General features: G+C 47.6%; 2 protein-coding genes across 2 annotated transcripts in view; one reads left to right on the forward strand and one right to left on the reverse strand.

Annotated features, from left to right (window-relative positions):
• LOC137300226 (death-associated protein 1 homolog) overlaps window positions 1–5603 on the forward strand; it is a 28809-nt gene extending 23206 nt beyond the window's left edge. Inside the window, exon 4 of the mRNA XM_067969324.1 lies at window positions 845–5603. Coding sequence (XP_067825425.1) covers window positions 845–964 — 120 coding nt within the window. The 3' untranslated portion in view covers window positions 965–5603. The remainder of the gene's footprint in view (window positions 1–844) is intronic.
• Window positions 4140–13753, reverse strand: part of ccr7 (chemokine (C-C motif) receptor 7) — a 22755-nt gene continuing 13141 nt past the window's right edge. The window contains exons 2-3 of the mRNA XM_067969323.1: window positions 10876–10919; window positions 4140–7717 (exon numbers count right to left, since the gene is read on the reverse strand). Of these exons, the coding sequence (XP_067825424.1) occupies window positions 6596–7717; window positions 10876–10919 (1166 nt within the window). The 3' untranslated portion in view covers window positions 4140–6595. The remainder of the gene's footprint in view (window positions 7718–10875; window positions 10920–13753) is intronic.

Consider the following 13753-nt stretch of genomic DNA (forward strand, 5'->3'; position numbering starts at 1 on the left):
CAAGATTATTAATTAACCCCTTCTCATTGCACAATACCCAATCTCGGATAGCCTGTTCCCTGGTTGGCTCCTCAATGCACTGGTCTAAAAAACCATCTCTTACACACTCCAGGTATCTAACCCATGCTGCACCTGCCCCGGGAGTGTTTGATGGGACAGTGTAGAGGGAGCTTTACTCTGTATCTAACCCGTGCTGTACCTGCCCTGGGAGTGTTTGATGGGACAGTGTAGAGGGAGCTTTACTCTGTATCTAACCCGTGCTGTACCTGCCCTGGGAGTGTTTGATGGGACAGTGTAGAGGGAGCTTTACTCTGTATCTAACCCGTGCTGTACCTGCCCTGGGAGTGTTTGATGGGACAGTGTAGAGGGAGCTTTACTCTGTATCTAACCCGTGCTGTACCTGCCCTGCGAGTGTTTGATGAGATAGTGTCCAGGACACTGGGGAGAATTCCCCTGCTCTTCTTCAAGATAATGGCCATGGGATCTTTTACATCCACCTGAGAGAGCAGACGTTTAACGTCTCATCTGGAAGACAGCACCTCCGACAGTGCAGCATTCCCTCCGCACTGTGCTCAAGTCTCTGGAATGGGACTTGAACCCACGACCTTCGAACTCAGAGGCGAGCGAGTGCTGCCCACTGAGTCACGGCTGACACCTGAACTGACATTGGAGCTGGGAGCTGGGCCTTGGTTTGGTTTAACTTAATAATTTATTTCCCAAGCCCCAGGTGGACAGAGTTGCAGAATCACTGAAATACTGGAATCCCAGGCAGTACTGAATTGAGTCACCGTGAACCCAGGCTTTGCTTTGTTTGAACATGGTGTCTCTGTGTCTGTCCCCACAGGGTGATAAAGATTTCCCTCCGGCCGCTGCCCAGGTCGCTCACCACAAACCCCAGCCGTGTGTGGAGAAATTAGCAGCTCCGCACCAAATCAACGCCTTCATACATCAGCCTCGCAAGTGACGGGTCGCAGACTCTCCGCAGGGAGCTCACACACACAGGGGGGCATGAACTCCACCACAGAAATCCTTTCCTCTTTCTTTTTATTCTGAATTATTTGGGCCTGGCAAAACGGTTTGTTTGAAATTCCCTTTGGTTGTGATTGGACGATGTCATGTTGTGTGAGCTGCAGTCTCAGTGGCTGAATTCTCACTGAATCTGCTGTTATAACGGGCCCGCTGGGTTAATACTTTGATTGGAGGAACGTTAATCACTCATCCACCAATATCACAAACTGTCCCATTCCTCGGCTATGAATAACTCAGCTCTGCATTCGCAGCCCACATCGGGGATGAAATTGGTCTTTGGCACAAAACGAGCGCCAGCGGATCAGACACCCGTTATAAACCTTGCCCGCTTTTCTTTGAAGTCCTGGGAAACTCAGGCAGGGTGTAAAATGGGCCTCCGATTCGCTACTGCCCCATTTGCACAACTGCCCAAGTCTAATTTCATCCCCATATTCTCGAGACAAGCTTTGTCGGGCCCAGTGAGCTGCTTCTCTGGGCTGTAGAACAGTTAGTGAGGTGCTCATCGCACTGTAATAGTAAGTCACAGACCAATCAAAGCACTGCTTAGATTCCAGGACCCAGCAGGAGAATCTTAGCCCTGATTTAAAGGGACATTATCTTCTTCAAAAAAATACATTTGACAGAACTTTATTTCCTTAAAATTTTACCACAAAAGTTACTTAAAGGAACACTACCTAACGCCATTGTATGGGCGTCGTCATCACAAGAACGCAGTGATTCAAGAAGAAGGCCCACCATCTTCTCGAGGCAATGAGGGATGGGCAATAAATGCCGGCCTTGCCAGCGACGCCCACGTCCTGAGAATGAATTAATGAAAAGAAGACTAGGAAAAGGCCTTGTTCTCGAGCGTGCAATGTGCTGATGGAAATCGTGTTGAAATGTATGATTGTATCGCCTGAGTGATGTGACAAAATTGAGAGGCCAATCTTTCATGTTTTATGTGCTGTCTACAGTCAGTTTGGGGATTCCCAGGTCTGTAGCGGGTTCAATGGTGTTGTTGGATGGAGGGTGCGAGTGTTGTGTTGTGTGGGAAGCAGTAACTCAGAGTCAAACAGGCCAGGGCTGATCCCAGTCAGAGCAGCAATGTCTCAGGGCTAGAAATCAGCCAGGGCTCCTGCTCCTGATTACTGACCAGTGATATCTGCTGGAGAGTGTGTGACAGAGAGAGTGTGAGTGTGTATTCCAATCTGAATGCCAACCAAAATATATGGGGAAAAAATACATTTTTTTGGTGTGTATGGTAGTGTGGTGTTTATTACTGGACTAATAATGCAGAGAACATGAGTTCAAATTCCACTGTGGCCAGTTGAGAATTTGAATTCATAAAAAATCTGAAAATAAAAAGCTGGTATCAGTGAAAGTGACCATGAAATTGTCGTAAAAACCCAACTGGTTCATTAATGCCCTTTAGGGAAGGAAACCTGCCGTCTTTAGCCGGTCTGGGCCTATATGTGACTCCAGTCCCACACCACCGTGGTTGACTCTTAACTGCCCTCTGAAATGGCCTCGTAAGACTCTGCGTTCTAGGGATGGGCAATAAATGCCGGCCTTGTTAGTGACGCCCACATCCCGAGAATGAATACATTTTTAAAAATTGAAAAAATATCAGAATAAACCAGGGCAACTTAACACAGCCTTTTAATATAGAAAAAGCAATTATTTACAATAACTATGAGACTGATTCATAGAAAAACTATTCATTGTTATCTCTAAATATTTCTTCGCTTCAGTCAAACACTGCGACTCGATACAGAAAATGCATGAAGATTAAAAACACCATTCTTTAACCATATTGAAAAATTCACTCGAGCTGATTTAAACAGCACTTCATACAGCAATAAACTTCAATACATTCACTGAGAGAAGGATGTGATCGGCAGCATCTTTATCCCTAACAGTCTAACAACTTCAATTTGTACAAAATTAAAACGTAACATATCTAGAAATGCACAGCATCTAAAAGAGAAAATATTTCTGCTGGGTCCTGGTGAAGGGTCGCAGAATGTTACTGCTCTTTCTCCCTCAGACGCTCTCAGGCCCGCTGTGTATTTCCAGCATTCTCCTGTTGCAGCATTTTACAGGAGGACGGTAACTTGCGTCTCTCCTCCTATTTTTCAAATACATTTTTAAAAATCTTTTTTTTGTTCAGAAATTAACACATTCACATTTCAGAATCTATTTCACATTCACGATTTTCATTATCAAATCATCTAAAAAAAGTAAGAAAAAACCATCCAACTCAAAGGAGCATTTTTCTTCATTTATTTTCCTCTCCCCTGTCCTGAAGGTGCGAATTCTCACTGGGGACAGTTCCACAGGCACTCACCTCCAATACCTTGTTCGACTTGCCAGTCTCTGCTTGTGAGGCTGGGCAGTGAGCATTGGGAGACTATTCTACTATAGAGGGCATCACAGCCAAGCCCAATCCTGTCTTCACCCGATACACACAAACACACACACACGCAAACACACACCCACACACGAAAACACCCGCACGTGCACACACATCTGTGCACACATGTCTGCACACCCCCATATACACACATGCCTCCCAATGGTGGAATGCAATATGAAACCCTCTTCGATGTTCCTCCATCCCAGCCCCCCAAGTGCTGCCACAGTTGAGATCAGCACAGACCGGGAGACAGAATCTCTCTATCCTCCGGCTCTGAATGGGTCAGTAAGATGATGGGTGGTGTATTTCCCCTCTGAGACAGGAGGAAAAGCCAGACTTCAAACAGATCAATGTTGAGAGTTTAGCGAGTTGGGAATCTGATTATGGTATAAACTTTGCCACAGTGTAAACTTCTGGAACAAAGGCTTTCCTCAGATTCAGCAACAATCTTTCAACAGACAGAAAGTCGCACCAAGTATCTCTCGTCCTGTCAGGGCTGAGCTTGGTAATACACAACACTCCTTCCTACTTGTGGATGATCAGAGAAAATAGAGGCTAGTGGAAGAGTCAGAGGCTGAGATCGAGGTGCTGTTGGTGCTGAAGCTGCAGAAGGTGTTAGCACCTCTCCAATACCATAGAGAAACCAGCCCCCCAGCAGAGAAACCCGCCCCCCAGCAGAGACACCAGCCCCCCAGCAAAGAAACCCGCCCCCAGCAGAGAAACTAGCCCCGCAGCAGAGAAACCAGCCCCCCAGCAAAGAAACCCGCCCCCAGCAGAGAAACTAGCTCCGCAGCAGAGAAACCAGCCCCCCGGCAGAGAATCCAGCCCCCAGCAGAGAAACCTGCCCCCTGGCAGAGAATCCAGCCCCCAGCAGAGAAACCAGCCCCTCATCAATATAAACAAGCAGAAGATGTGATTTAAAACAAGAAGATTGCAAATTAAACAAGAAACAATTTTTCTCCTTCCTTCTCTCCGATACCTCACTCAAGTGAACATGTGTGAGCATCGGCAAGTTCACTGACCATGGTGAGCGTGACAGTGAAGTCTGATCCTGTCCTCTGATACACACACTCACACTCTCACACACTCACACTCACACTCTCACACTCACGCGCACACACACACATTCACACACGCACACACACACACTCATTCACACACATGCACACACACATGTACATGCACACACACATGTACATGTACTCACACTCACCCTTACACACTCACCCTTACACACACACACACTCTTTTCACCAAACAGTGTCAATCCGGAGTGAAGCCTGTCTGAAACAGCCTGTGATGTAACGCTGTTCTGAGATGGGTCAGTGATTGTTTTGAGAACAACAGCAATTTTTCAACATCCGAGGTGTGAGGTCACAGCAGTTAAATGTCAAACAGTGTCACCCACTCATGTGGTGCTCGTCCTGTCAGCACTGCTAATCTGTGCTACTGTGACCTGCCGTTTCTGTAAGGTTCCTGGAACAGTTATGAGGCCCTGTCCTTTTCACTTCCTCTTATCCTTTTTGAGATAACAGCTGTTTCGAGTCAGGACAGTGTGACCAACGTGTGATTACTCTGTGCCTGACCCACTGATTGCGCAGGTATTAACATTAACATCAACAGTTCACCAACACATGTACCAACCTCAGACCTCAATCTGTAGGATTGTCAGGTGAGGCCAGACACTGTCCTCTTCTGCCATAGTGTCAGATGATATCGAGGGCAGCACCTGCACTGGGAGTGTTTGATGGGACAGTGTAGAGGGAGCTTTACTCTGTATCTAACCCGTGCTGTACCTGCCCTGGGAGTGTTTGATGGGACAGTGTAGAGGGAGCTTTACTCTGTATCTAACCCTGTACCTGCCGTGGGAGTGTTTGATGGGACAGTGTAGAGGGAGCTTTACTCTGTATCTAACCCTGTACCTGCCGTGGGAGTGTTTGATGGGACAGTGTAGAGGGAGCTTTACTCTGTATCTAACCCTGTACCTGCCGTGGGAGTGTTTGATGAGACAGTGTAGAGGGAGCTTTACTCTGTATCTAACCCGTGCTGTACCTGCCCTGGGAGTGTTTGATGGGACAGTGTAGAGGGAGCTTTACTCTGTATCTAACCCTGTACCTGCTCTGGGAGTGTTTGGTGTCTTTGTGCAGTACAAAACTTCACTAAAACCATATTTACACCAGATTGTCTCTTAAACTGTCCCAGAGTCTAACCTTTCCTGAGATACTTTTACTTTATTTAGAACTGATTTACACCAGCAATTAGAATATACCAGTGATGTATCAGTGTGTTCCCCAAACCTCTCACCACTGATATTCAATGCATCTGGAGGAATACATGTGGAATGGCGTACTGGAGCAATCATACTCTGGGTTTAAAGATTGCGTAGCACAAAAGCCGAGCACAATGGAGCCTGAGCTCAGAGTGAATAATGGTTCAAAATGCGGAAACATAAGTGAAACCCACTGGTTGGGGATAGGGAATTCTGTTCAAAGAATACGTTATACAATCATCAACCAGCAAAGTGAAACAAATACACAACAGGATCCCACCGTTGTCTGAAACAAATTCACGGGTTTATTTCAACAAGTTGTGTTGGGAGATCTCTGATCGCTGGACTGAATGTATCTGTGCCTGGATATACACCCACAGAGAGTGTGGAAAATAGAACACTGTCACACTAGTGCAACGAGAGAGTGCGTCACTGGGCTGTCACAGGGGCAGAGGAGACCTGTACAATATCAGTGCATTGCCACTACAAACCCAAGCTGGGCCTGTTACCTGAGCCCCACTTAGATCAGCTTGTGGAGAGTGATGGGTGCCCAGGGTGGGTATGAGATTGTTGTGAGATTAAATTTGAAATAAATGGATCAGGAAATGGAACAATCGTTCTGTCCATCCAGGAAGATTTTGAAATGGGTCAGTGTTGTTGGGCAGAACACTGGGATTTTTTTTCCCGATCAGTTACAGAGAAAGTTCCACCGGGCGGCTCTCAGCTTTAAGTTTGCTGATGTATTAAAGCAGAATTTCATAAACATCTTCAGCCCTTTTTTTTGAAGGTCCTTTTCATCCTCGTGTTACTGTCTGGGCAAAAAGATTTTTAAAAAAAGAAATAGTTTCAGTTTGTTGTGAGGGTTTAGAAACGGCTGTACTGAGGGGTGAGGCCGCCCTCTCTCACGGTGAGTAGGTGGTTGTGCTCTCTGTGTCGGTGGCAATGGAGCCTCGCTTATTGGCAAAGGTTGACTTGAAGTTCGTGACCTTCATCAGCTTCTCTGTGCTCATGCAACCCATCTCCTTCATCAGTTTCAACAGATCGTTGCGGAATTTCACTCCAATGAAGGCGTACAGGAAGGGGTTAAGGCAGCATCGCACGTAGGCAAGGCTCTTAGTGACATCGATAGCGATGTTCATGCGTTTGCTCAAGTCGCAGTTGGTGACATTGGCATTGATGTCGTTGATGGTGTCGATGAGCATGATGCTGTTGTAAGGCAACTGGAATAGGAGAAAAACCAGGACCACTGCGATGATCACCTTAATTGCTTTGTTCTTTTCAAAGTTCCTGGCCAGCAGCAGGGTCCGAATAATTACACAGTAGCAGAAGAGCATGACTATGAGTGGGGCAAAGAAGCCCATTGCTAACTGCGTGCCAGCAGTGAATATTACCGTGCTATTGTCCAGGCTCATTTTACACAGCAAGACATTGTCACTTTTCTTTTGTTCGCTGTAGAGCAGTTCGGGCATCGACAAAGCAGCAGCAACAAGCCAGACGCCCACTGACACGATCTTGCTGTAGTACACAGCCTTGGAGCGGTGTCTGTGGGCCGAGGCGGCCCGAACGATGGAGATATACCTGTCGATGCTGATGCACATGAGAAGCAGCATGCCACTGAAGAAGCTGACGCGGTAGAGGACATAGACCACCTTGCACATGATCTGCCCAAAGATCCAATGCTTGACCACACTGACCGCCCAGAACGGCAGCGTGAAGAGAAACAGCAGGTCTGCCAGAGCCAGGTTCAGGAGGTAAATGTCAGTCATTGTCTTCAGCCGGTGAAAGTAAATATAGGTGATCACCACCAGCCCATTGCCCAGGATTCCCAGCACACAAATCACAGCGTACATGGCGGGCAGGAAGGATTTGCGGAACGACCTGACATCATATTTTTGACACTGCTGTATGAAGTCAGTGTAGTCCACGTCTCCGCCCTCCTGCTCCCCAGATGTGAAACCGTAATCGAAATCGGTGGTCTGGGGGCCTGTTGTCTCTATCGTCGGAATCTCGGTGCAGAAACAGAGCTGAAAGAAAGAACGTAGGCGGATCAGGACCGAGTGACCATCACAACCAACCAGCCAGCGGCTTTTAGCGGGAAGGCACGGTGCTCGGGAGCTCGACGAGAGAGTGAAACATCTTGGAGGGATGTGCAAGTCACTCCAATACAAAGAAAGAAAGACTCGCCTGCACCCCATCCCATCTCTCAGAAACGTCTCAAAGAGATCCAAATCCAAACTAATAAGTTTGAAATTTCCTGTGGAACTGTACCCCAGTGAGTCAGTGTGTGTGGAACTGTACCCCAGTGAGAATCAGTGTCTGTGGGACTGTACTCCAGTGAGAATCAGTGTCTGTGGGACTGTACTCCAGTGAGAGTCAGTGCCTGTGGATCTGTCCCCCAGTGAGAGTCAGTGTGTGGAACTGTACCCCAGTGAGAGTCAGTGTGTGGAACTGTACCCCAGTGAGAGTCAGTGTGTGTGGAACTGTACCCCAGTGAGAGTTGGTGTCTGTGAAACTGTCCCCCAGTGAGAGTCAGTGTCTGTGGAACTGTACCCCAGTGAGAGTCAGTGTCTGTGGGACCCGTACCCCAGTGAGAGTCAGTGCCTGTGGAACTGTACTCCAGTGAGAGTCAGTGTCTGTGGGACCTGTACCCAGTGAGAGTCAGTGCCTGTGGAACTGTACTCCAGTGAGAGTCAGTGTCTGTGGGACCTGTACCCCAGTGAGAGTCAGTGTCTGTGGGACCTGTACCCCAGTGAGAGTCAGTGTCTTCGGAGGGGAGGGGGGAAGTGCACAGAAAATAATAATTGGAGCTGTGTCTTTTGAAATTGGAAAAGCTTCTCAGAGAACCAGACACATTGGTAGAATAACCTCCATTCCTCTGCCCCTCTCCCATTCCTCCACCCCCACCCCTCTCCCCCTCTCCCCCTCTCCCCCCACCAGTGCCATTGCCTTCAGTCTGTGTTGGGATGTGTGTAACTCTCTCGACTTGTGATCCCACCACATCCTGCCTCACCTATTGCTTAACATCATCGGTTCAATAAGTAACTTTAAAGAAACCCAGGCTCTCCAACCTGCTGCACTGACGATTGGATCCCACCCTCAGCCCTGAAAGCAGCAAGCTGAAGATATTTTGATCTGCTTACTGTTACCATCAACAAAACCACAGAACCCTGCTGCACCTTCAGCTCTTTATGTCTGTGCTGGCTCTTTAATGGAGCAATCCAGAACTAATCCCAATGCGCTGTGCTCTCCCCAGAAGCCCTCTGCTTCAAATATTTTTCCAATTTTCCCTTAAAAGATACTATGGTCTCTGCCTCAACCACTCCCTGTGGCAAAGCTTTCCATACTCCAACAAATCTCTGCAAAAAATTCTCCAAACTCACGACTCACTCTCTTAGTGACAATTTTAAATTGAACACACTTCATTCTGACTCCCCGAGCAGAAACTGTCTTTCTCTATTCACTCTATTAAAACTCTTCATAGTTTTAAAAACCTCTTAAATCTCCCCTTAGCTTTTCCCTGCTCCAGTGCAAACAGTCTCAGTATCTCAAGTCTCTCCTCATTATTATCGTTTACCATTCCTGGGTTCGATGACTTTAAAGTCTCTTCTATAATGGGACACCCAAAACTACACTGTAACTGTGGCCAAATCATTGCCTTTACTAATTTATGGTTACCTTTGTCTCTATACGTCTACTTTTAAAATCAAAATACTGCCAGGCGTTTTTATGGTTTTATCTACCTGCTAATACAAGTCGAGTTATTACAAATGTTTGTGTTCCTTACAGTGATGGAAGATGGACAATGGGATCAGCACGGGTTAGATACAGAGTAAAGCTCCCTCTACACTGTCCCATCAAACACTCCCAGGGCAGGTACAGCACAGGTTAGATACAGAGTAAAGCTCCCTCTACACTGTCCCACCAAACACTCCCAGGGCAGGTACAGCACGGGTTAGATACAGAGTAAAGCTCCCTCTACACTGTCCCACCAAACACTCCCAGGGCAGGTACAGCACAGGTTAGATACAGAGTAAAGCTCCCTCTACACTGTCCCACCAAACACTCCCAGGGCAGGTACAGCACGGGTTAGATACAGAGTAAAGCTCCCTCTACACTGTCCCACCAAACACTCCCAGGGCAGGTACAGCACGGGTTAGATACAGAGTAAAGCTCCCTCTACACTGTCCCACCAAACACTCCCAGGGCAGGTACAGCACGGGTTAGATACAGAGTAAAGCTCCCTCTACACTGTCCCATCAAACACTCCCAGGGCAGGTACAGCACGGGTTAGATACAGAGTAAAGCTCCCTCTACACTGTCCCACCAAACACTCCCAGGGCAGGTACAGCACAGGTTAGATACAGAGTAAAGCTCCCTCTACACTGTCCCACCAAACACTCCCAGGGCAGGTACAGCACGGGTTAGATACAGAGTAAAGCTCCCTCTACACTGTCCCACCAAACACTCCCAGGGCAGGTACAGCACGGGTTAGATACAGAGTAAAGCTCCCTCTACACTGTCCCACCAAACACTCCCAGGGCAGGTACAGCACGGGTTAGATACAGAGTAAAGCTCCCTCTACACTGTCCCATCAAACACTCCCAGGGCAGGTACAGCACGGTTTAGATACAGAGTAAAGCTCCCTCTACACTGTCCCATCAAACACTCCCAGGGCAGGTACAGCACGGGTTAGATACAGAGTAAAGCTCCCTCTACACTGTCCCATCAAACACTCCCAGGGCAGGTACAGCACGGTTTAGATACAGAGTATAGCTCCCTCTACACTGTCCCATCAAACACTCCCAGGGCAGGTACAGGGTTAGATACAGAGTAAAGCTCCCTCTACACTGTCCCATCAAACACTCCCAGGGCAGGTACAGCACGGGGTTAGATACAGAGTAAAGCTCCCTCTACACTGTCCCATCAAACACTCCCAGGGCAGGTACAGCACGGGTTAGATACAGAGTAAAGCTCCCTCTACGCTGTCCCATCAAACACTCCCAGGGCAGGTACAGCACGGGTTAGATACAGAGTAAAGCTCTCTCTACACTGTCCCATCAAACACTCCATGGGCAGGTACAGCACGGGTTAGATACAGAGTAAAGCTCCCTCTACACTTTTGCAGTATGGACGCACTGACTGGGGTCAGTCATTATCTCACTATATGGACATGCTCACTTACCTGAGACATAAAGCCCAGACTGAGGAGGGTGTGGAGAACAGCACCTGTGGAGAGAGAGAGACAAAGTGACTGGTTAATAGGGAGACAATAAGAAAATATCAAGAGCTTTTGTTTGCAAGGATTTGTCCCAAATACATATAAATATATATGGGACAGATTCCCACACCAGTCTCCCTGCAATGTGCAACCTGCTCTCAGCTCATGGGAACTGACTGAGCCGCAGCTGGGAATAGGGTTCCCAACTCTGTTTGGATGCATTCCTGGAGGTTTTGCCACATGACCTCCTGCTTCTAACCACCACCCAGTTATACAGAATAATAAACAAACGTGTTCAAAGAAAATGGGTAAAACTGTGGCAGATGGAGTTTAACATGGGAAAGTGTGAGGTCATCCACTTTGAATCTAAGAAAGATAGATCAGAGTATTTTCTAAATGGTGAGAAGCAGGAACTGTGGAGGAGCAGAGAGATTTAGGGGTCCATGTACAGAAATCACTAAAAGCTAGTGGACAGGTTACAAAATATAATTTAAAAGAAGGATAAGTTGATGGGGGGTAAATGAAATCGGGAGGGAGGAGGCTCGTGTGGAGCATAAACACCGGCACAGACCAGATGGGCCGAATGGCCTGTTTCTGTGCTGCACATTCTATGCAATTCTGTGTAAAAAGACTAATGGAATGTTGGCCTTTATCTCAAAGGGGCTGGAATACACAGGGGTGGAAGTTATGTACAGATGTATAAACCTCTGGTTAGGCAGCATCTGGAGACTGCGTTCAGTTCTGGGCACCGCACCTCAGGAAGGATATATTGGCCTTGGAGGTGGGGCAGCGCAGATTGACCAGAATGATACTGGGGCTAAAAGGGTTAAATTATGAGGTAGGGTGCAGAGACTGGGCTTGTATTCCCTCGAGTATAGAAGATTAAGGGGTGATTTAATCGAGGTGTTTAAGATGATTAAAGATTTGATAGAGTAGATAGAGAGAAACTATTTCCTCTGGTGGGGGGAGTCCAGAACAAGGGGGCAGAACCTTAAAATTAGAGCCAGGCCGTTCAGGGGTGATGTCAGGAAGCACCTCACACAAAGGGGAGTGGGAATCTGGAACTCTCTCCCCCAAAAAGCTGTTGAGGCTGGGGGTCAATTGAAAATTTCAAAACTGAGATTGATAAATTTTTGTTGGGTAAGGGGATTAAGGGTTAGGGAACCAAGGTGGGTAAATGGAGTTAAGATACAGAATCGGCCTTGGTCATCTGTTCCTGTACTCACCCAGGGGCTGCTTTATTCTCTGTCTAACCTGTGGTGCACCTGCTCTACTTGTACCCAACCCATGCCGTCACTTGATGCAAAAAGTGAAAATGTTCCCTTAGCTAGACCACAAAATTAATCAAAATTTGAAAAAAAACGTGCAGTTTGTCTGTGCTAAGGTCGGGTTTACAGACAGGTGTTTCCTGCCACGTCCTGTTAGCTGTTATCTGATCTGCAGTGAATGAATGCAGATACTGCTGGTGAATGCAAGCCTGCAGCAAGAAGCCTCAAAGTGTGAACAGTAATCACGCTGAACAGATCTGACAGTGGCTCAGTGCAGGAGTACCAGGTTACTGAGGGTACAGATGTTATCAGTGTCCTCTCTCCACGAATTTAAAGTGAATTAGATTTGACGTTTGTGTTTTACAAACCTTATTGCTTGACAACAAATGCACCATTTTCTTGCAATGTCTTAGCGATAAAACTAGCAGCGATTCTGCAAAGTTTTGAAAAACACTTTTCCATAAAGAATGAAAGAAAGACTTGTATTTATATAGCTCCTTTCATGACCTCAGGACATCTCAAAATGCTTTTCGGCCAATGAAGTACTTTTGAAGCGTAGTCGCTGTTCTAATGTAGGAAATGTGGCAGCCAATTTGTGCACAGAAAGATCCCACAATCAGCAATGTGATAATGACCAGATATTCTGTTTTTTTTAGGTGTTGCTTGAGGGATAAATATTAGCCAGGACACCAGGGAGAACTCCCCTGCTTTTCTTCGAAACAGTGTCATGGGATCTTTTACATCCACCTGAGAGTGCAGATGGGGCCTCGGTTCAACGTCTCATCTGAAGGACGGCACCTCCGACAGTGCGGCGCTCCCTCAGTACTGACCCTCCGACAGTGCAGCACTCCCTCAGTACTGACCCTCCGACAGTGCAGCACTCCCTCAGTACTGACCCTCCGACAGTGCAGCGCTCCCTCAGTACTGACCCCCCGACAGTGCAGCGCTCCCTCAGTACTGACCCTCCGACTGTGCAGCACTCCCTCAGTACTGACCCTCCGACAGTGCAGCGCTCCCTCAGTACTGACCCTCCGACTGTGCAGCACTCCCTCAGTACTGACCCTCCGACAGTGCAGCGCTCCCTCAGTACTGACCCTCCGACTGTGCAGCACTCCCTCAGTACTGACCCTCCGACTGTGCAGCACTCCCTCAGTACTGACCCTCCGACAGTGCAGCGCTCCCTCAGTACTGACCCTCCGACAGTGCGGCGCTCCCTCAGTACTGACCCTCCGACAGTGCGGCGCTCCCTCAGTACTGCGCTGGGAGTGCCGGCCTAGATTTTGTGCTCCAGGCTCTGGAATTGGACTTGAACTCACGACCTTCTGACCCAGGGGCGAGAGTGCTGCCCACTGAGCCATAAAAATGGAGTCTCTTATTTTTTGACCTTCTCCTCCAAGCCCTGCCCCCTGAAAGCACTGACTGTTGTTGAGGTTTGGTCGTGTTTTTTTATGTAAAAATAACAGTGGAAAAAGCAGTGTGTTTGGAAAGACCAAACTGTCAGGAGTTTCACCAGCCAACACTGAGACTCAAAGGGGAAATGAGACCAAAACAATTTGTGCTTTCTGTCACTCATT

This window comes from Heptranchias perlo, chromosome 30 (assembly GCF_035084215.1).
Source record: "Heptranchias perlo isolate sHepPer1 chromosome 30, sHepPer1.hap1, whole genome shotgun sequence".
NCBI lineage: Eukaryota > Metazoa > Chordata > Chondrichthyes > Hexanchiformes > Hexanchidae > Heptranchias > Heptranchias perlo.